We start from the raw sequence: 24,393 nt of genomic DNA on the forward strand, positions 1-24,393 counted from the left end.
AAAAAGAACATTTATGTAAAAAAAAACGTTTTTTTCCATATATATTGAAAAAAAAACTCACAAAAACACAAAAGACATTTTATGTCTACAGAGTGAATAAAAATCTGTTGTATAGCTCGTCAGCTGAAGGGCTGCAAGGCCATAATAGACTTATAGTGGACATAAAACCCATTGTATAAATACCAAATCTGTTATACTTCAAGAAATAATAAAATAACAGTTAGCTGAACTTGGAAGAATTTTTTTAATCACATTCAAAGTATCTTCCTGACATTTTTATCCGTGTGTTACATACATGCTTTTAAACATATTTTGTCATATATAGATGTACATGTATTACATATTATTGGAATCCCAACAACCACTGGTATGGCCAGTATACTTTATAATTAAATATTCAATAGTCACAATCCATTTAAATTGACATATAAATAAAAGCTAAAATAGTACATGAGTTTGCATTCAATTTTCTATCATCAGCAATGATCCTGACAAATTCAATTCTGCAATAATACTGACAAATTCAATTCATTAATAAAACTGACAAATTCAATTCATCAGTAATACTGACAAATTTAATTCATCAATAATTCTGACAAATTCAATTCATCAATAACACTGGCAAATTCAATTCATCAATATACTGACAAATTCAATTCATCAATAAAACTGACAAATTCAATTCATCAATAATACTGACAAATTCAATTTATCAATAATACTCAAAAAAATTCAATTCATCAATATACTGACAAATTCAATTCATCAATATACTGACAAATTCAATTAATCAAAAATACTGACAAATTCAATTCATCAATATACTGACAAATTCAATTCAGCAACATGAAGACTGTTCCTACCTTAAAACCTGTGTAACCAGACTTAATTTAACAGCTTTTAGTGTATCATTATCACAATAAGAAGAAGAAAACCAAAAGGTTGCCCTCAAAAACCGGCAAAATTCTGGCAACAGTTTAGACAATTATAGGTCCTGTTTCACAGAACCCTGCCAATCCCAAGACATCAAGTTCTCCTCAACACAACACAAACATGCAAATGTAAACAACACCAAAACGACAAAAAAAAAAAAAAAAAATGGTACACATACATAGAAATTGCATTTATAACATACCAATAACAATTGTGTTAGATTTACAATGGAAATCCTGGCACAGGTGGTAGGTCTCACCTGAGTAAGTATGATAGCATGTTATTTGTCTGTGAATGTCTGGTACCACACTAAGTATATCGTATGTAATGTGTCATTTGGTTGTTTTCTTGGCCAGTCTAAGTGTCCAATTTGACCAGGAAAATACTCGCCTAAAAATAGCTCTACAGTAGCTGTCTTAACACCTTATTTGGCAGTGACTTTATTGGAAGTGAAGCCAATTCAAGAAAGCAGGGAGAGAAGTATGCTGAGGTATAATACTATATATAATTACTTTGGACCAACATAAAAGTTTGGTCAGTGGAAACACATTGGAAAACAATTACCATTGTTTCCAGAAATTTACACCAGTATAGGTAACTTTTAATTGTACGACAGGCAACTATAAACATGTAAAGTATGTGTATTATGGAGAGAGTGTTAAGTGAGACATTTGACAGATTTTCCTGTGACCCAAGACATATTTGAATGACAGGCATCCGAGTGGTATATCTGTCAAAAGGTTTGTGTTTGGACCAGAAGAAAGTCTGCCTAACCTATTAACAGGAATGTGACAATAAACATCATGACATTAACAGGAATCCTCTTTATGTAACTTATTAAAGAGTTTTGGACATAAAATCATTTTGATTATACATTTTTTCTTGATTAGTTAAGACACCCATAAGACTTTTCATATTGCCTTGTCACATAATTATGTGTATTTCTTAATACAATTTGATAGAATATGTTTTGTGAATTTCAATGTTTCTATAACACAACAAAAACACAGGTCACTCCTTCACCACATATACCGGTACTACAAATGTTCTCAGCACTGTTTATGAAATTAAACTTGATATCACGCATACAGGAAATGACCACACACACAAAACATGCTCCTTATCTTAAAAACACCATATCAAACATAGGAATCCTAGTCACAAAATTGAAAAAATGATAAATACAATAAACTTGCTGAGTTGACACAATCTGATATGGTAGAGGAATATTAGTCATACTCATTGCCACAGAACATGTAGAATTAAGTAGGTACGATATGAATAAATGAAAATTACAAAAGAGGATCTGGCTTATTTTAATGTAAATAATATGTAAATGACATTTCACAAATTTGACTCTAATTCATTTGAATAAGCGCAAAACAACTGAAATTACAAGCAGTTAAGGATAACATAAATTGTTCTCTGATTGTGTTGTCTGTATGTTTACAGGAATTTGTTAGATTAATAAAAAAAAAATGAATTGACACAAATTTGAATCAAACCAACTGTAGTTGCTTACATTTTTTCAGTTTTCATTATTAAAATGAAACTCAGTGGTAATTCTTATATTATCAAGCATACAGTTCATCTTAATATGCAATTTGCATATTCAAATAATTCCTCTGATGTAATTTGCATAAATAGTTCCTCTAATGTAATTTGCATATTTAAACAGTTCTCTTATGTAAGACATGTTGATGGGATGGGCAAGGTATATGATGAGACAAATAATTTTTTACCGTAGTGAAAAAATACAGCACTTTTTCAAAATCTTCACACATATACACTGACTGTTAATGTAGAAACGCATATACACAGTAACAGCTATATGGTAAGTACAATTCGTTAACTGATGATAATTATACATATATATTATAATTATATATCCAGACATACATGTATATTTACTCCGCTGTCACCAGTATTCCAGGTATAAGTGAAATGTATATCTATCTTGTAAACACGAGAATTCTCCGGAAAATATGTTCATTCTGCCAGAAAATAGTCACAACTACCAAAAATAATTGCATAATATTGTATGTTTTTGGTAGGAGAAATAATACAACAGCACATACATATGTACATCGCTGGATACCCACACGGTTAATTACACTAGGCTACGCTACACTTAACACAATGATAAGTGTAGCGTACAGTAGTGAAATCAACCGTTGGGCATCTGACGATGTACATATGTATGATGTAGCTGATAAACTCTGTTCTTAATGGCGGAAAATGCTCCATAGATGAACTGATTTATTTTTCATGTGCAAATTAAAAAAAATAAATAAAGTACTAAATTCTTGTATGTGAAAACCTAAAGATGTTCAGGCTCTCTTAGCTCAAGAACATTTTACTTAGCACTAAATTTGCTGAAAGACATATTTTTTTCAAATTAATTGATAAATATTTTTTTTTCACAAAAATATTGAAGAAAAAAAAAAGAGAGAAGTTTGCAAATTTGAAGATACACCAGAAGACCCTTCCAACATCATAAAGTTTTCGTTGCCAATACGTCTTAAACCCCATTTGACCTGATTTGGCCAAAACCTTGAGTCCCCAGGGGTCAGCCAAACTCATCATTTTCATAGTACCAAACTGCTAGCTTATATGGTTTATTAAAATTAAAGTCAAGTTTGAATTGCTTCCAATCAAAAATTAACAAAATATCGCAAAAATTAGCTCCAGCGTTACATACCCTGAAAAAGATGACTTGCTGAAATTTATACCAATTTGACCTTTTGGGCTCCACCTTTCAGCCCCATGGGGTGGGACTGGTAAAATCTTTCACATCATCAATATGACATCTCAGGATAATAATTTCGGTCAAGTCTAAATTGAAAATAATCAGATTATATAGATATGTTATCATCTTAATGTATAAGAATATCATTTTAAACTATTATAAACTTCATCTCATCCTCAGCAGCGAATGTGAAGCACTGAGGTAATGAAATTCACAACTCTGGGGGTATGAACAAGAAAATGTTTCAAGATTTCAATCCTTTTGCCCCATTTTGTCCCCGTCTGGACATCTGACCCTTAAGGCCAGTCAGCTAGGGTCAATACATGTGTACCATCGAAATTTCATTAAAATCGGATCAACTTTTTTTTCTTTTTTTTTTTTAAAGAAAATGTAAACTATTAATGGTGGACAATGTTTGTAATGTAAATGTGATCACAATATTAAAGGCTGCATCTCAGATGACCCCAAATAAATAGAAAAACAAAGATTCGCCAGCCGATACTTAAGATGGATACAAGGTGGACTTAAAGACTGAACTGCCAATAGATGTATACTGTGTTATTGGCAGGTGTCACAAATCAATCTAGTACCAGTAAAATTGTAAAATTATATTTCACAAACCTTGTACATTTAATTCCCTGCAAAGGTCTCACTCCATCAACTATCATTTTTTTTTTTGCTGTGAATTCATTTTCACAGTTTTCAGGTTTGCATTGGAACAGGAAATACCAAAGATGTACAGAAATTAAAATGCCTTGCATATAAACATTTAAACAGCTTCAAATTCCATAAAGCATTGTAAAATTTTGCATCAAAGCGATAGTTTGTAAATGCATGGATTTTTTCCACTGGTTTGGGACGGGGCCTTTTTGTCTCATTTTGGGAAAAGAATTGGTGAATTGATAAGGACAAATTTCAGGAGTAAACAGCAAATTTTGGGAGTTTGGCTTTAAAAGCCCCCAGAAAAAGCCTTGAAATGAAAAAAAAAAAAAAATACAAGAAATTATAGACAGAAGTTTCCTATATGCACTCCGGATCCTCTTCCTTAGTATAATTAGATCTCTGCCTCCGGCATCTCCTTGTTGTCCAGAGCAGACTAGCATATTATAATGCTCGTCCATCCAAGCTCAGAGTATCATAAGTGTTTTTCTTTCACAATCACCATCATGTGGGCAAGATTCATTGAAAAGACAAAATATAAACGTTTCTTATTCAATCACAGCCTAAACCTCAATGTTTTTACGTAAACTTTTCCCGTCCAGGAGAATCGCAGTTTGATTGACAGTATCAGATATTGTTCATCTTACTATCTGACCCCTATATACACTCGTCCCAGCGAGAGAAGTCTCGCTATGCCAATGCTGGATCATCACGTGAGAATATCTGCACACTTCCTGGCTTCATCCACGAGAGACCTTTACTGGAGAGACCGGGTGGAGGGGCTCCGTTTCTGGGTGTGTTATCACTTTCGTTTTCCTATTATAAAACACAGGGAAAAGAAAGTTTATTAGTATGTGAGAAAATGAAACTAAACTACAAATTAGTAAGCAGCTTCTAAAAGTTCTGCATTCCATATTCTTTCGGAAATATATTTTATAATAAGTTTAAGTCTAGTGTCACAAGGGAGAGAAAAATAAAATTTATTTAAAGAATTTTTCATATTTTAAAAATTTCTTAGGTAAATTTAAAAAATTATTTGTAAATTTAATGAAATATGTTAAAAATGTTAGTGTGGAATGTTTAGACATGCTGTCAATTCCAGTCCTTAAACCTTTAAGTCTTTTAGTTCATTCATATTTTGTTAAAACAGAAATTTATATTACAGAAAGCATTCAGATTTAATTTGAAGACTTATATAATTACAAGGATGTGTGTTAGGCTGGTGTATGGGGGTGGTGATGGGTGGGATAGACAGTGTGAGTTTTCTTTAATTGACTGTAACAGTTTCTGTGCACCAGTTGCTATATTTCCTAAAAGTTTGGAGCCCCACATTCGAGTCCTCCATTGTGCTAAATGTGTTTTTAAATTGCAGAATTAGAAAGATTTGGAATTGACTAGTCAGTGTCTGCATGTTAGCTTATATGAAATGTTATAAATAAAATGACAATTACTGTAAAAATGTTATTTGTGTCTGATATGAAAGTGTGAATGTATAAATTCCAGTTATGAAAATTTAAGAAATGAGTTATCTCCCTTAAAAATTAGTGTTTTATCATTTTCATTTCAAAATTGATCAAAAATCTTAAAATTAAATAAAATAAAAAATTCTGTAATCCATTACTTTAGCAACTATTAGAGATAATCTATATATAGGCTTTTCCCATAGTTCAATCCAATAAACGTGTACCAAGAAAGTAAATAAAATTTGTTTAAATTAATTAGTTAGAACATAAGAATCGTTAATAGATATCACAACTGACAGTCAATGTAGTTACTGAGCATCACATGCGATCAGTTATCAATAATACAGGTTTTAGAATTGTTATTGTATGTATGTCTAATATCTGTATAGATTATATATCTTATAACATCTATCCGCTATAACCAGGTTGGGAAAACTGCCAACTTGTGTATAATACGCAAACTCACATATCATACGCCAGTTGGGTATAGATTTATCACTTAAAATAGCTTAAATCGCTTAAATCGCTAAAACATTGAATTTTGCAATATATTATTTAAAGACACATTAATTTACAACAAGGTAAATAATATTTTACTAAAAGATGTTTACTGAAAGCGTTGTCTACTTAGAAACTTGATGATGCGCAACTGGAAGTATTGTATCAATTTTTGGTACTTTCCAAAGTGAAAATAATTTCTATTTTTGCTTTTGTATGATGTTTCATGACTAAATAAATGCAAATTGGCTGAACATTTTCAAAAAGGTAGGTTTAGAATGATTTTGGTTATTTTTCGTAACAAAAATATACTTCAATTGGCATATAATAGACAAATTTGTGTATTATATGCAAATTGATGGTTTTCCCCAACCTGGTAACTAACTAGCTATGATGTCACAACATTAGTTTGAGATAGAGGGAAACAACTTATTATACACCTACAGAGACGTACGACTCCACCAATGTGATACCAACATTTCACTAAATAAAGTCTATTGTTTATTGTATTTCTACGACATATTCTTCATAAATGTTGAAATAAAATCACAATTAAGACATTTCACGATGTCAATGCATATATTATAGGTTTAAATCTATGGAGAAACATTCAGTGACGTCTTCAAACATTATGAAGGTCTGGCAGTCGGTGCTTGTGAAGGAAGGAATGTTTTCTGTATAATTGTGAACATGGATGACACTGTGTATTTAAGCTTGGGAAGTTAAGTTTTTCTATAATCGAGAATCAACATGGATGGCTGTTTGTGTAAGCTTGGGAAGTCAAGTTTTTCTATAACCGAAAATCAACATAGATGGCTGTATGTGTCAGCTTTGAAAGTTAAATTTTTCTATAATCGAAAATCAATATGGATGACACTGTGTTTGTAAGCTTGGGAAGTTAAGTTTTTCTATAACCAAAAATCAACATAGATGGCCGTATGTGTCAGCTTTGAAAGTTAAATTTTTCTATAATTGAGAATCAACATGGATGACACTGTGTGTGTAAACTTGGGAAGTTAAGTTTTTCTATAACCGAGAATCAACATGGATGGCTGTTTGTGTAAGCTTGGGAAGTCAAGTTTTTCTATAACCGAAAACCAACATAGATGGCCGTATGTGTCAGCTTTGAAAGTTAAATTTTTCTATAATCGAAAATCAATATGGATGACACTGTGTTTGTAAGCTTGGGAAGGTAAGTTTTCCTATAATCGAGAATCGACATGGACGATGGAATGAGCAAGCTCGGGAAGTTAAGTGTTTCTTTAACGAGAAGCAACACGGACGACAGTTTAAAGATATCAAATGCTTAGATAAGCTGCCATTGTCAAATTTCTTAACTGAATTAGTTGCAGTTGCTTAACTATGTCAATATTACAGAAAATGAAAAGATATTCAATTTTTCAAGATGCACCGATTTGGAAAAACAAAAAAGAAGACAAAAAGGACTGAGATACAATGTTCAACATAAGAACTGAGGAACCCGCAGAGACGTCATGCTGTGCAGGGCGAGGCATTCAAAAGTATGACCGGACCAGTGCGACAAGGGTCAGATGAAGTCGTGCGAAACGATCGGTTACCTACTTGTAAGTCAACAGCATCTATAGAAGATTTTTTGTCTTCAATTATTACATCTACAATTCAACAAACCATATTGATAATCTATTTATAGACTAATTAATCAGTGAAATAGACGCTACCAAGGTGATGTTATGAGCTAATACATGTAGCTACACTATTTTACCACAGATACAAATTCTGGGCAGGTATAGGGCTTACAATGATATACACTAGCACTGCACTAAATCGGGTTAACATGTAGATAATTTTACACTTTGCCAACATTTTGTCAATATCGACTCGGATATTCCGAACACACGCTTATTTTCTTAAGCATAATTTTGAATCATTTGAACAGTTTCAACAATATTTATCAAATTTTGTTTGAACTGACTGAAGGTTTAGGGTATTTTTAGCACGAACAGGTCTACTCACTGATTGGTCCATGTGAGGAAAACAGGAAATTGACCAATGAAAATTAAGGAAACACTCCAGCCATATTACAAATAAATTTATAACTTAACAGAATGAACTATTAAAACAAAATTGTAAGATTTTCATCTTAGCTGCATCCATACAAGTTGAAAATTCTGCAACGCTTTCAAGTTTAGGAATAAATATGAAACACTATGAGGATTGTTGAAGATAGACATTTAAGTATGAAAAAATATATACAAAAAAAAATGTATATGGAAAGTAGGTATATTAGTGTACCTGTGTTACCTACACCTGTTACAGGTAGAAACAGTGATTAGAGGAGTAAGTTTTTAATGGTAACTTATATTAGAATTGATAAGACATCTTAGTATTGGAATATGACATGATGACAGAATATTGAAGTGTCGGATTATATAATTGTATCGAAAAACTTTTTGTCTGTGTCATCAAATAAAGGAGACTTCATAATTTGACAGTATTATAGAGATACTTTTAAGTAGACAATTTTAATCCTTTCTAAATCACCGGTTGGTTGGTGACAGTTTGTTCATTAAAACACTTGATAGGATGGTGGGACAATCTAGGCCTACCCAAAAAAAACTTGATCATGACTGGAAAGCCGGTCAGTCTGTCCCCTTAAACACTGACATGATAAAGGAACAATTGGTGTCTTGAATTGCTTGGTCAAAATCTGTTAATATTTGATCAAAATCAGTTAAATAAAGTTTCTGATTGATTATACTGATTGGTTTAAGGATTTCTAAAGTAACTTGACCATCAACAGGGATCATAAAATATACAAAAGTATGAAAGGAATTCAACAGCCACCAGTGGAAGGTCAGGAATGTAAAAATGGAATGTCAGGAATGTAAAAATTGTAGCTTAGCTAGATTTACCATTTCATTAGGATATAATTAATTTTCTATTGTTTGTATGCAGAATGTGGCTTTCTGATTGGTTAAGATTTTTTTTTTCATACCTCAAAATCCGAAAATGGCCTAAAAAATGCGGCCATTGACGTTGCATATTGATTTATGAAAAAGAATCCCATATAAAATCAGTTAAATTGTACATAAAACATGTTTTGATTTTAAGAACCAATTTCAAAAATCAAATATAAGCATTGATGTCAATTTTTTTTTAGTTTCATAGGGGTACAAAAAATATTTTGTTTACAAACTTTTGTAAGAATCCGCTGCACGGATTCATACAGCTTGCAAACAATTTTTTTTCATACCCCAATGAAACTGAAAAAAAATGACATCAACGCTTAAGAACCTTGTAAACAGTAAGTATAGTTGCATGCACCTTCTCTAACAGTGGCTGTCTACCCTGATCCATAGACTACCACCAAATGATAGTTTCTTTCACCAACACTACATGTACACGACACTACAGACAATTAAGTTTTGTAAAAGACAAAATCAAGTTATTACATGAGACAATGATATAAATACAACAATGGGTTTGCTGCATGTATGTACATGTCAATATCTCCGCTATATATATATATATCTTCTTTTTTTTTCTATTAAGTTTTAAAATATAAATGTTGATTTTGGATGTCAATGCATGCACATACATTAAATCGAACCCAATATCACAACCACTTCAAAGATTATTACACCTAAATCACATTCATATTTTCACCTGTAATTTTCTATGCAAGTCATTTCACTTGTACCATATTCATCTTCAAAACAGCCCTCTCCTCTAGTGTAAAATTTCATTTTCTTTTAGAAGTTTTTGGAGGGCTTCTTTGTGAACAACTTTTACCCCATCATAATTTTAAAACTGATTATACTGCAAAAATGAAGGGGGCTTTTTGTGTACAAGGACTTATTTGCAAATAAATACGGTATACACAAATATTAGTTAAATGTATTAAACAGCTATGCTGAGATGAGGTGAAATAACCTTTGAAGTGACAATCTTCATCTGATATCCAGTCACATATTAAAATTCTGAAAAATCTTCTTCTTTTTAAATGAAATTAAAAGTTTCATGCACACAGGGAATTCACTTGACAGATATTTCAAACAACATCAAGATTTTGAAATTCATAGCTCTGAAACTTTCAGTGACTTGCAGGCAGCTGGATACCAAACAAAATTTCAACATGCAAAATGTTAACTTACATGGTCAATAAGATGTTTGTAAAAAAGGTGTTATGCCTACACCACACCAAGCATTTACCTGACCCTATTACCTTCATCTTCAGCATTTGTTGTCGTGTTTCCTCATGAACAGAGGGATCCCATGGGCTAAACCTTCAAATCAGCATATTCACAGACAAACATGTTAAACATCGCATACAAATACGTATTCAATTTTTTCCAGTTCTGCATTAAAAATGTCTATCTAATCGAAGAGTACTTGATCAAAACTGGATATTCTCTTCCTAGGAATTGTCTGTGAATTGTTTCTGACAATTTCATAATCATTTAGAAGCCAAGACAATAGTTAATTGATCAGAAATAATACAATAGGACCCAGAATGATCTTTTCTCCCAACCACTGAATGGTCTTCACCTTCTATTGAGGTTCTCAAATATTTGCCTCAATATAACATTTTTACATTGTACACACAGAAAAAACTCTTTTCGTGAAGTGATAAGAAAACATCTGATATATCACAGAACTTGTCAGATGGAGATAGATTAAAGTTCTTCAATCAATTTCTCAAAATCTGACATTCGTAATCCCAAAATACACCAAACAAGTGGCCCAGATGACCTGTATTGCTCACCGGGATATTCTTATGATCATGACAACATACTATCATTGAAGTATATTTGAAGCCACCTCTTAGCAACGTGTAAGGAAATTAATGCTTTACTTAAGTAACATTTTATAAGCTTTCTGGTCCCAAAATAGGAAAGCACTCAACCTTACTTACCATGAATTTTGACTTCCTCTATTGGGCATCGCCCCTCTGCATCCATGGGGTTAGATAATATACAGTGTACAATATATTTAGTTACATTCGGCAAAGAATGCTCCTGAACATGTACATATTTAAATAAAAATGCCTTTATCCAAACAGAATTTCAGATAATTTATTTCATTTCCCTACTGGACCCATCCTTAAGACCAAAGGGAGGTAACGTCAGCCATTTATACAGAACTATCTTGACATCACGCAGGGATGCTACAGTACAGATCTAGACAAAATTTGGACACAGGAAGCAAATTGCTATATGTTCCCTATTGGACCCTGCACCTCTGACCTCAGGGGAGCCACACCCTTCCTTAATATAACATTTGATCTCCCCTAACCAATAATGCTCCAGACTAAATTTCATCAAAATCTATTCAGTTGTTCAGGACAAGTAGGAATTTCAAGAATTTATCTCAATTTCCTCTTAAATTGCCTAGGCCCATGCCCCACCTCCTGTGGCAGCTGAGTGCCACACTCTACACTTGTAGGGATTTAAAGGAAATAATGGCCGAAGACAGACACTGTGCTATGACATAAGCTCACCAATCCGAACATTAAAATTCAAGATGGCTGTCTGTCTGCACAACCTACTCAACAAGTTTGAGAAATATCCTTCTAGCACTTATGAAGAAATAGCTATAAAAAGCTTCTTCAACTGGCAAAACTGACAGCGCACAACTAAGGACCAAGGGAAATCTTTATATGAATGTTTGAAAAATATTCTTCCAGTACTTCTCAAACAATAACAAACTTTCAAGGTCAAAATCCAAGATGGCCATCTATGACCACCATTTTGTTTTCCTGATCATATATTCAAAAACCAAATGAGCACAACTAGGAACCTACATATTAAGTTGGGAGAAATATCATTTCAGTACTCCTAATTAGAAATAACGATGACGGACGGCCGGATGGACGGAATGAACGGAAATAAAATGTGATGTCCATATCAAATTAAAACTTGTGCCTTGCACCCCACAAGCTCTCAGACAAAACACTTCACCCCATAAGTCGATCTTGTCTGTATCGCCGGATTGACGGATGGACGGACAGATGGATGGACGAAGGACGTGGTTGTTGTATATCACCTACCTAAGGCAATGAGGATCGTCGGACTTCACTGGATCCTGCAGTCGCTCCTTACTTTTCTGCACCGACTCAGCAACTTGTATTTTGAAAGACTCCAGATCTGATTCATATCTGAAATTATCACAATAAGAAATTAAATCGGAACATGAAAAAGTAGTGATTAAATTATTACAGGTACAAAACAAAGGCAACTGAGATCTAGCACTGTTAGTGATATAGTTATAACATATCAAGATATCATTTAAGTAAATTTACAACAAATGACAGATTAAAAAAGTGTATGTTTTACTTACCTACATTTTCAGAAAAGCTTATAATATTTTTATGCAACAATTTTTTTTTTTTTAAATTGAATTGAGTTTTTTTCCCTTTAAAGCATGTGTTGTTTATTTGCCCTCATGTGTGGGGACATGATTTATATTATAAGGGCTGACCTCCTAACCCCAACCTTGGCAGCCTTTCAACATATACAGGTCTGGGGAATAAAGTGTTTTGTGTATACTAAAAAAAACAAGAGGCCCAATGGGCCTGTATCGCTCACCTGCCTCTACACAAAATTGCAGTTGATTGAGGTCATTTCTACAGATACTATGCTGATAACAACTTTATTTAAATATCAGAGTAAGCCAGGTTAATTCATGTCAATATATTTTCTAGTCCTTCATTCCAGCATACTATTGGCCTAAGATCGGTTCTTGGCGACTCTTGACTCTAAGCATGCTACAGACAGGCCCAATATCAAGTCCCTGGGCCTCTTGGTTATTGAGAAGAAGTTGTTTGAATATTATAGCCTATTTGACCCATGTGACCTTGAATGAAGGTCAAGGTCATCTATTTGAACAAACTTGGTAGCCCTTCACCCCAGCATGCTACAGGCCCAATATCAAGTCCCTGGGCCTCTTGGTTATTGAGAAGAAGTCGTTTGAAGATTATAGCCTATTTGACCCATGTGACCTTGAATGTAGGTCAACATCATTTATTTTAACAAACTTGGTAGCCCTTCACCCCAGTATGCTACAGGCCCAATATCAAGTCCCTGGGCGTCTTGGTTATTGAGAAGAAGTTGTTTGAAGATAATAGCCTATTTGACCCATGTGACCTTGAATGAAGGTCAAGGTCATTCATTTGAACAAACTTGGTAGCCTTTCACCCCAGTATGCTACAGGCCCAATATCAAGTCCCTGGGCCTCTTGGTTATTGAGAAGAAGTCGTTTGAAGATTATAGCCTATTTGACCTATGTGACCTTGAATGATAGTCAAGGTCATTTATTTGAACAAACTTGGTAGCCCTTCATCCCAGCATGCTACAAGCCCAATACCAAGTCCCTGGGCCTCTTGGTTATTGAGAAGAAGTCGTTTGAAGATTATAGCCTATTTGACCCATGTGACCTTGAATGATGGTCAAGGTCATTCATTTGAACAAACTTGGTAGCCTTTCACCCCAGCATGCTACAGGCCCAATATCTAGTCCCTGGGCCTCTTGGTTATTGAGAAGAAGTTGTTTGAAGATTATAGCCTATTTGACCCATGTGACCTTGAATGAAGGTCAAGGTCATTCATTTGAACAAACTTGGTAGCCTTTCACCCCAGCATGCTACAGGCCCAATATCAAGTCCCTGGGCCTCTTGGTTATTGAGAAGAAGTCGTTTGAAGATTATAGCCTATTTGACCCATGTGACCTTGAATGAAGGTCAAGGTCATTTATTTTAACAACTTTGGTAGCCCTTCACCCCAGCATGCTACAGGCCCAATATCAAGTCCCTGGGCGTCTTGGTTATTGAGAAGAAGTCGTTTGAAGATTATAGCCTATTTGACCCATGTGACCTTGAATGATGGTCAAGGTCATTCATTTGAACAAACTTGGTAGCCCTTCATCCCAGCATGCTACAGGCCCAATATCTAGTCCCTGGGCCTCTTGGTTATTGAGAAGAAGTTGTTTGAAGATTATAGCCTATTTGACCCATGTGACCTTGAATGAAGGTCAAGGTCATTCATTTGAACAAACTTGGTAGCCCTTCATACCAGCATGCTACAGGCCCAATATCTAGTCCCTGGGCCTCTTGGTTATTGAGAAGAAGTTGTTTAAATGAAAAAGTTGACGCCGGACGGACGCCGGACGGACGACGGACGCCGCACCATGGCATAAGCTCACTTGCCCTTTGGGCAGGTGAGCTAAATATTGGAATGTTGCAGGCGGAAAATCTTGTCTATATTTATAACTATCTTCAATTCCTTTCCTTTCTAATAGATAGCAAATACACTAACTGCATGAGAACAGAAAATTCAGTGCTCAAATTGTTTCTTTTTTTTGGGAGGGGGGGGGGGGGGGGGGGGGCAATTTTTATACAACTTTGTAACTTTGGATAATTTTTTCAGTGACTGCATCTCAAACCGACATAAGGAATTACGGGATAGATTTTAAACAGACAATTTTTAAAGTGAAAGTCAAATTAACTCAGATTATGCAATCAAACCAGGCTGCGATGTAACACTTAACTGATATTTCTGTCATGTCAAAGAAAACACATATCACAATAACAATGACTTTATGTATATCACAGTACATCAGTATTTCATTACACAATGCAATATACTAGTATGAGTATACATGTAGTAGCACATCATGACAGCAGTAGTAGAAGTTAGTATCTCAACTGAAACTCGTACAATTCCTCATATTTGATAATGAATGGCGAGGCAGTTGACATGCAAGTACATGTACATTAATCAGCTGACCTGTCACAGGACTTTACTGTAATATTCCCGACTTATTCCCACAGCTACATGTCTGACGAGACCCGTATACCGTCACAGGACTTTACTGTAATATTCCCGACTTATTCCCACAGCTACATGTCTGACGAGACCCGTATACCGTCACAGGACTTTACTGTAATATTCCCCGACTTATTCCCACAGCTACATGTCTGACGAGACCCGTATACCGTCACAGGACTTTACTGTAATATTCCCCGACTTATTCCCACAGCTACATGTCTGACGAGACTTATTCCCACAGCTACATGTCTGACGAGACCCGTATACCGTCACAGGACTTTACTGTAATATTCCCGACTTATTCCCACAGCTACATGTCTGACGAGTCCCGTATACCATCACAGGACGTTACTGTAATATTCCCCGACTTATTCCCACAGCTACATGTCTGACGAGACCTGTATACCGTTACAGGACTTTACTGTAATATTCCCAACTTATTCCCACAGCTACATGTCTGACGAGACCTGTATACCGTCACAGGACTTTACTGTAATATTCCTGACTTATTCCCACAGCTACATGTCTGACGAGACCTGTATACCGTCACAGGACTTTACTGTAATATTCCCGACTTATTCCCACAGCTACATGTCTGACGAGACCCGTATACAGTCACAGGACTTTACAGTAATATTCACGACTTATTCCCACAGCTACATGTCTGACGAGTCCCGTATACAGTCACAGGACTTTACTGTAATATTCCTGACTTATTCCCACAGCTACATGTCTGACGAGTCCCGTATACCATCACAGGACGTTACTGTAATATTCCCCGACTTATTCCCACAGCTACATGTCTGACGAGACCTGTATACCATTACAGGACTTTACTGTAATATTCCCAACTTATTCCCACAGCTACATGTCTGACGAGACCTGTATACCGTCACAGGACTTTACTGTAATATTCCCCGACTTATTCCCACAGCTACATGTCTGACAAGTCCCGTATACCGTCACAGGACGTTACTGTAATATTCCCCGACTTATTCCCACAGCTACATGTCTGACGAGACCTGTATACAGTCACAGGACTTTACTGTAATATTCACGACTTATTCCCACAGCTACATGTCTGACGAGACCCGTATACAGTCACAGGACTTTACTGTAATATTCCCCGACTTATTCCCACAGCTACATGTCTGACGAGACCTTTATACCGTCACAGGACTTTACTGTAATATTCCCGACTTATTCCCACAGCTACATGTCTGACGAGACCTTTATACCGTCACAGGACTTTACTGTAATATTCCCCGACTTATTCCCACAGCTACATGTCTGACGAGACCCGTATACAGTCACAGGACTTTACTGTAATATTCCCCGACTTATTCCCACAGCTACATGTCTGACGAGACCTTTATACCGTCACAGGACTTTACTGTAATATTCCCGACTTATTCCCACAGCTACATGTCTGACGAGACCCGTATACAGTCACAGGACTTTACTGTAATATTCCCCGACTTATTCCCACAGCTACATGTCTGACGAGACCTGTATACCATCACAGGACTTTACTGTAATATTCCCCGACTTATTCCCACAGCTACATGTCTGACGAGACCTTTATACAGTCACAGGACTTTACTGTAATATTCCCGACTTATTCCCACAGCTACATGTCTGACAAGACCCGTATACAGTCACAGGACTTTACTGTAATATTCCTGACTTATTCCCACAGCTACATGTCTGACGAGACCTGTATACAGTCACAGGACTTTACTGTAATATTCCCCGACTTATTCCCACAGCTACATGTCTGACGAGACCTGTATACCGTCACAGGACTTTACTGTAATATTCCTGACTTATTCCCACAGCTACATATCTGACGAGACCTGTATACAGTCACAGGACTTTACTGTAATATTCCCGACTTATTCCCACAGCTACATGTCTGACGAGACCTGTATACAGTCACAGGACTTTACTGTAATATTCCCCGACTTATTCCCACAGCTACATGTCTGAGGAGACCTTTATACAGTCACAGGACTTTACTGTAATATTCCCCGACTTATTCCCACAGCTACATGTCTGAAGAGACCTGTATACCGTCACAGGACGTTACTGTAATATTCCCCGACTTATTCCCACAGCTACATGTCTGACGAGACCTGTATACCGTCACAGGACTTTACTGTAATATTCCCCGACTTATTCCCACAGCTACATGTCTGACGAGACCTGTATACCGTCACAGGACGTTACTGTAATATTCCCCGACTTATTCCCACAGCTACATGTCTGACAAGACTTATTCCCACAGCTACATGTCTGACGAGACCTGTATACAGTCACAGGACTTTACTGTAATATTCCCCGACTTATTCCCACAGCTACATGTCTGACGAGACCCGTATACAGTCACAGGACTTTACTGTAATACTCCCGACTTATTCCCACAGCTACATGTCTGACGAGACCCGTATACAGTCACAGGACTTTACTGTAATATTCCCCGACTTATTCCCACAGCTACATGTCTGACGAGACCTGTATACCGTCACAGGACTTTACTGTAATATTCCCCGACTTATTCCCACAGCTACATGTCTGACGAGACCTGTATACCGTCACAGGACTTTACTGTAATATTCCCCGACTTATTCCCACAGCTACATGTCTGACGAGACCTGTATACCGTCACAGGACTTTACTGTAATATTCCCCGACTTATTCCCACAGCTACATGTCTGACGAGTCCCGTATACAGTCACAGGACTTTACTGTAATATTCCCGACTTATTCCCACAGCTACATGTCTGACGAGACCTGTATACAGTCACAGGAGTTACTGTAATATTCCCCGACTTATTCCCACAGCTACATGTCTGACGAGACCCGTATACAGTCACAGGACTTTACTGTAATATTCCTGACTTATTCCCACAGCTACATGTCTGACGAGACCCGTATACCGTCACAGGACTTTACTGTAATATTCCCCGACTTATTCCCACAGCTACATGTCTGACGAGACCTGTATACCGTCACAGGACTTTACTGTAATATTCCCGACTTATTCCCACAGCTACATGTCTGACGAGACCCGTATACAGTCACAGGACTTTACTGTAATATTCCCCGACTTATTCCCACAGCTACATGTCTGACGAGACCCGTATACCGTCACAGGACTTTACTGTAATATTCCCCGACTTATTCCCACAGCTACATGTCTGACGAGACCTGTATACCGTCACAGGACTTTACTGTAATATTCCCGACTTATTCCCACAGCTACATGTCTGACGAGACCCGTATACAGTCACAGGACTTTACTGTAATATTCCTGACTTATTCCCACAGCTACATGTCTGACGAGACCCGTATACCGTCACAGGACTTTACTGTAATATTCCCCGACTTATTCCCACAGCTACATGTCTGACGAGACCTGTATACCGTCACAGGACTTTACTGTAATATTCCCGACTTATTCCCACAGCTACATGTCTGACGAGACCCGTATACAGTCACAGGACTTTACTGTAATATTCCCCGACTTATTCCCACAGCTACATGTCTGATGAGACCCGTATACCGTCACAGGACTTTACTGTAATATTCCTGACTTATTCCCACAGCTACATGTCTGACAAGACTTATTCCCACAGCTACATGTCTGACGAGACCTGTATACCGTCACAGGACTTTACTGTAATATTCCTGACTTATTCCCACAGCTACATGTCTGACAAGACTTATTCCCACAGCTACATGTCTGACGAGACCTGTATACCGTCACAGGACTTTACTGTAATATTCCCGACTTATTCCCACAGCTACATGTCTGACGAGACCTGTATACAGTCACATGACTTTACTGTAATATTCCCCGACTTATTCCCACAGCTACATGTCTGACAAGACTTATTCCCACAGCTAAATGTCTGACGAGTCCCGTATATAGTCACAGGACTTTACTGTAATATTCCCGACTTATTCCCACAGCTACATGCCTGACGAGACTTATTCCCACAGCTACATGTCTGACGAGACCCGTATACCGTCACAGGACTTTGGTGTTGACTTACAGCTCAGCGGCCTCTTTGTTGAGTGGAGACTTGCTGTCAATTTTGTAGAAGACTCGTCGAGCATACAACAGAACCTGCCATATATGGTTTACGTTCCTCCTGAAAAAAATACACTGAAATGTTTAAATCAATTTCCATAAGATTGCTACAGAGTAGCCAAGTGTAGGCGCCACTATTGGCAGTACAAAAAGAATCAAACAAATGTTATCTATATTATAAATAGGAATTATGGACGAAACAGGAATATCACACCTGTATTAAACACCTAGGTCAGATAGGAATAATGTTGTGAAGTCACACCAGTCACATCTATGTCAGGTATAAATCGTCTTGTGATGTCATCAGTCACACCTTAGGTCAGATAGGAATAATGTTGTGAAGTCACACCAGTCACATTTGTGTCAGGTATAAATCATCTTGTGATGTCATACAAGTCACACCAGTCACAACTGTGTCAGGTATAAATCACCTTGTGATGTCATCAGTCACACCTGTGTCAGGTATAAATCATATTGTGATGTCACATCTGTGTCAGGTGTAAATCATCTTGTGATGTCACACCAGTCACACATGTGTCAGGTATAAATCATCTTGTGATGTCACACCAGTCACACCTGTGTCAGGTATAAATCACCTTGTGATGTCACACCTGTGTCAGGTATAAATCATATTGTGATGCCACATCAGTCACACCTGTGTCAAGTATAAATCACCTGGTGATGTCACACCTGTGTCAGGTATAAATCATATTGTGATGTCACACCAGTCACACCTGTGTCAGGTATAAACCATATTGTGATGTCACACCTGTGTCAGGTATAAATCATATTGTGATGTCATATCAGTCACACCTGTGTCAGGTATAAACCATATTGTGATGTCACATCAGTCACACCTGTGTCAGGTATAAACCATATTGTGATGTCACACCTGTGTCAGGTATAAATCATATTGTGATGTCACACCTGTTTCAGCTATAAATATACCCACCTCCATTTCTGGAATGCACGCTTGACATCTAGTTGTCCAGTTAAGGGGTCAACTAGAGGATGAAAGACCGGTAGGTCAAAGACTAGACTCTGAAACACCAATATTACATGTTATGGTCACAAATTTATGGCAATCAATCTGTTTTTTTAAGTTTAAAGAAAATATTTCATAGCTGAACACCATTTTATATTACCGTAAATATTCTAGTATAGTGCGCACTCGTGTATAGTGCGCAGGTATGTTTTTGAGGTTCATTTTTCAAAAGAAAAAAAAAAGAGAAAAAAAATTTAATATTAAACTGCACGGTAGCAATTCATTTTTTTCAGTTTAAATAAAACTTTTTATAGCTGAACACCATTTTATATAACCGTAAATATTTGAGTATTCGAGTATAGTGTGCACTTGTGTATAGTGCGCAGGTTTGTTTTTGAGGTTCATTTTTCAAAAAAAAAAAAATCTTTTCAAAAACTTTTTATTGTTAAACTGTTAAAATGAAAATAAAAAAAAAAATTAATGTTAAACTGCACGGTAGCTGAATTCTACAGCATAACACCGGGAAAGGAATCTGTAGGTAGCCACCAAACACTAAAGCCAATTTCTACATGCTATCAAAACATGACGATAAACGAACACCAATATCATATACTTACAGGACAGTCCCCATTAGGGAAGTTGTCTGGAATAATAACGGTGAACTTGAAGGCTCCCTCCTGGTACAGCCCTTGTCTTATAAACAGTACTCCGTACCACACTGTTAACAAAACAACGATGTGAAATCAGACCATGCTCAGAGATAAGCCCACCTCTGGCAGATGTTACTATACCAATCACAGTATAGATTACCAGGGCTTTTTCTCACTGGTTTGGGAAAGGGTTGTTTTGTCTCATTTTGGTAAGAAAATTGGTGAATTGGGAAAGATTTTTCAGGAGTAAACTGCAAATTTTAGGAATTCGGCTTAAATATGAAATAATTTCAATCGGGAATGGGGCCCATTAATAGCCCCAAAAATCTCCCAGAAAAAGCCCCTGATTACTATATACCGGGGGTACACTGTAGCTATTCAATGTCACATGGCTAATACTTCACGATTGTCAAAATCAGAATTTTTTTCGCAGGTTTTTAATTTCATCCAAACATGTCTTGTAACTATAAGACAGTCAACACTTCTACATTGTATATGTTTCAGTGTGTATATAAATTTTTGCTTGGTACTAATTTTCATACTATATTTTATGAGGGAGAATAGAGCGGAATTAAATACCCCGAAAAAATATCAACAACTATACATCTGTTGTCTTAGTAATCTAGATCTGTCTTAGGCAGATGCCTAAAATTTAGATTGTGATAAAACTCCAAAGGCACGGTAGCATATAAGTAACAGCAAATATCTAAATAATCAAAATCTAAATTTTACATATTCATATGATACAAACCAAGCTTACAAAATACTTCTGCTATGTTCCAGCTGAATCACATTCATATATATCCTGTAATGTGACTATGGTTCCAAAGCACCCACGGAAATTCTGACAGTAACTCCTCTATGGTCCTGCACAGTTAAGTACAGCGAGGCTGCTATACTTACCCAGAGAACTCAATGGTCCTTTATTACTCACCAAGGGAAGACATTGCTGAGGGAATCACATAACAGCCTGGCGTTTTCTGCTGCATCAGCAACTTACTGGAAGGAGAAAATTTGACTTCATACATTTGAATCAATGATTTTTCCAAAAAGCCTACTTTTCTGTAATTCTTTATAAGACATAATTATGGAAAAATAACACAATATTTCTGATATTATGACATTAAACAGATTACAAGGTATCTCTCGTTGCAACAGTTTCATATTGTTTAATTTTCCTATCAGGCCACACTTAAAAATATCTTGGTTTGCTGTAACCTGACAAGGGAGTCTTACGTATGGGTAGGTAGATAGGGCTGAAATTTTTTTTATTCAGTTCTGAAAACAGATTTTCAACCTTTAATAGGAAAGCAAACCAGAATATGGAAATCATTATTTAGTTTTGTGTTCTTAAACAAAAGAACACACACCAACCTTATTTGGGTTTAAATTAGGAGACATAGTTTCAAACCTGCACAGCAACTTCTGGACATAAATATCTAGAATGGTCAAATCATTAAAAAACAATGTTTTTTTCTCAAAACAAAATTTTTTGAGTTGGCACATTTTTTCTGGGTCGGGCAGGTTACACCAAACCAACTATATTTTTATTTTGGCCACATCTACCTCTAATATACTTTATATTATATATGTACACGACAGTTTAGTGAGTTGGAATCAGACCAGAAGGGTGACTAAAGCTGGGAGGGACTTTGACTGGTACTGTATACACACATTCTACCAGGAGGGTGACTCTAGCTGGGAGGGACTTTGACTGGTACTGTATACACAATACTCTACCAGGAGGACGACTCTAGCTAGAGGGACTTTGACTGGTACTGTATACACAATACTCTACCAGGAGGGCGACTCTAGCTAGAGGGACCGTGACTGGTACTGTATACACAATACTCTACCAGGAGGGCGACTCTAGCTAGAGGGACCGTGACTGGTACTGTATACACAATACTCTACCAGGAGGGCGACTCTAGCTAGAGGGACCGTGACTGGTACTGTATACACAATACTCGAACAGAAGGACGACTCTAGCTGGGAGGGACTTTGACTGGTACTGTATACACAATACTCTACCAGGAGGGCGACTCTAGCTAGAGGGACCGTGACTGGTACTGTATACACAATACTCTACCAGGAGGGCGACTCTAGCTGGAAGGGACCGTGACTGGTACTGTATACACAATACTCTACCAGGAGGGCGACTCTAGCTGGGAGGGACTTTGACTGGTACTGTATACACACATTCTATCAGGAGGGCGACTCTAGCTAGAGGGACCGTGACTGGTACTGTATACACAATACTCTAACAGAAGGACGACTCTAGCTAGAGGGACTTTGACTGGTACTGTATACACAATACTTTAACAGGGGGACGACTCTAGCTGGGAGGGACCGTGACTGGTACTGTATACACACATTCTACCAGGGGGACGACTCTAGCTAGAGGGACTTTGACTGGTACTGTATACACAATACTTTAACAGGAGGGCGACTCTAGCTGGGAGGGACTTTGACTGGTACTGTATACACAATACTCTACCAGGAGGACGACTCTAGCTGGGAGGGACTTTGACTGGTACTGTATACACACATTCTACCAGGAGGGCGACTCTAGCTGGGAGGGACTATGACTGGTACTGTATACACACATTCTACCAGGAGGGTGACTCTAGCTGGGAGGGACTTTGACTGGTACTGTATACACAATACTTTAACAGGGGGACGACTAGCTGGGAGGGACTTTGACTGGTACTGTTTACACAATACTCTACTGGGAGGGACTTTGACTGGTACTGTATACACAATACTCTAACAGAAGGTCAACTCTAGCTGGGAGGGACTTTGACTGGTACTGTATACACAATACTTTAACAGGGGGACGACTAGCTGGGAGGGACTTTGACTGGTACTGTTTACACAATACTCTACTGGGAGGGACTTTGACTGGTACTGTATACACAATACTCTAACAGAAGGACGACTCTAGCTGGGAGGGACTTTGACTGGTACTGTATACACAATACTCTACCAGGGGGACGACTCTAGCTGGAAGGGACTTTGACTGGTACTGTATACACACATTCTACCAGGAGGGCGACTCTAGCTGGGAGGGACTTTGACTGGTACTGTATACACAATACTTTAACAGGGGGACGACTAGCTGGGAGGGACTTTGACTGGTACTGTTTACACAATACTCTACCAGGAGGGCGACTCTAGCTGGTAGGGACTTTGACTGGTACTGTATACACACATTCTACCAGGAGGGCGACTCTAGCTGGGAGGGACTTTGACTGGTACTGTATACACAATACTTTAACAGGGGGACGACTAGCTGGGAGGGACTTTGACTGGTACTGTTTACACAATACTCTACCAGGAGGGCGACTCTAGCTGGGAGGGACTTTGACTGGTACTGTATACACAATACTTTAACAGGGGGACGACTAGCTGGGAGGGACTTTGACTGGTACTGTTTACACAATACTCTACCAGGAGGGCGACTCTAGCTAGAGGGACTTTGACTGGTACTGTATACACAATACTCTACTGGGAGGGACTTTGACTGGTACTGTATACACAATACTCTAACAGAAGG

At 37.2% G+C, this 24,393-nt stretch overlaps 1 protein-coding gene across 5 annotated transcripts in view; it reads right to left on the reverse strand.

Moving 5' to 3' along the window:
* Positions 1 to 225: 225 nt before the first annotated feature.
* LOC117338301 (AKT-interacting protein-like) overlaps positions 226 to 24,393 on the reverse strand; it is a 38,117-nt gene continuing 13,949 nt past the window's right edge. For 2 of the 5 annotated variants that reach the window (XM_033899591.1, XM_033899590.1), the window contains exons 4-11: positions 21,772 to 21,836; positions 20,805 to 20,905; positions 20,155 to 20,243; positions 19,165 to 19,263; positions 12,332 to 12,439; positions 10,495 to 10,568; positions 7,885 to 7,934; positions 4,713 to 5,158 (exon numbers count right to left, since the gene is read on the reverse strand). In XM_033899591.1, the coding sequence (XP_033755482.1) occupies positions 5,033 to 5,158; positions 7,885 to 7,934; positions 10,495 to 10,568; positions 12,332 to 12,439; positions 19,165 to 19,263; positions 20,155 to 20,243; positions 20,805 to 20,905; positions 21,772 to 21,836 (712 nt within the window). In that variant the 3' untranslated portion in view covers positions 4,713 to 5,032. Of the gene's footprint in view, positions 5,159 to 7,884; positions 7,935 to 10,494; positions 10,569 to 12,331; positions 12,440 to 19,164; positions 19,264 to 20,154; positions 20,244 to 20,804; positions 20,906 to 21,771; positions 21,837 to 24,393 lie in introns of all 5 variants that reach the window. The other 3 variants (XM_033899589.1, XM_033899592.1, XM_033899593.1) reach the window with 3 other exon arrangements.

This window comes from Pecten maximus, chromosome 11 (assembly GCF_902652985.1).
Source record: "Pecten maximus chromosome 11, xPecMax1.1, whole genome shotgun sequence".
Taxonomy (NCBI): domain Eukaryota; kingdom Metazoa; phylum Mollusca; class Bivalvia; order Pectinida; family Pectinidae; genus Pecten; species Pecten maximus.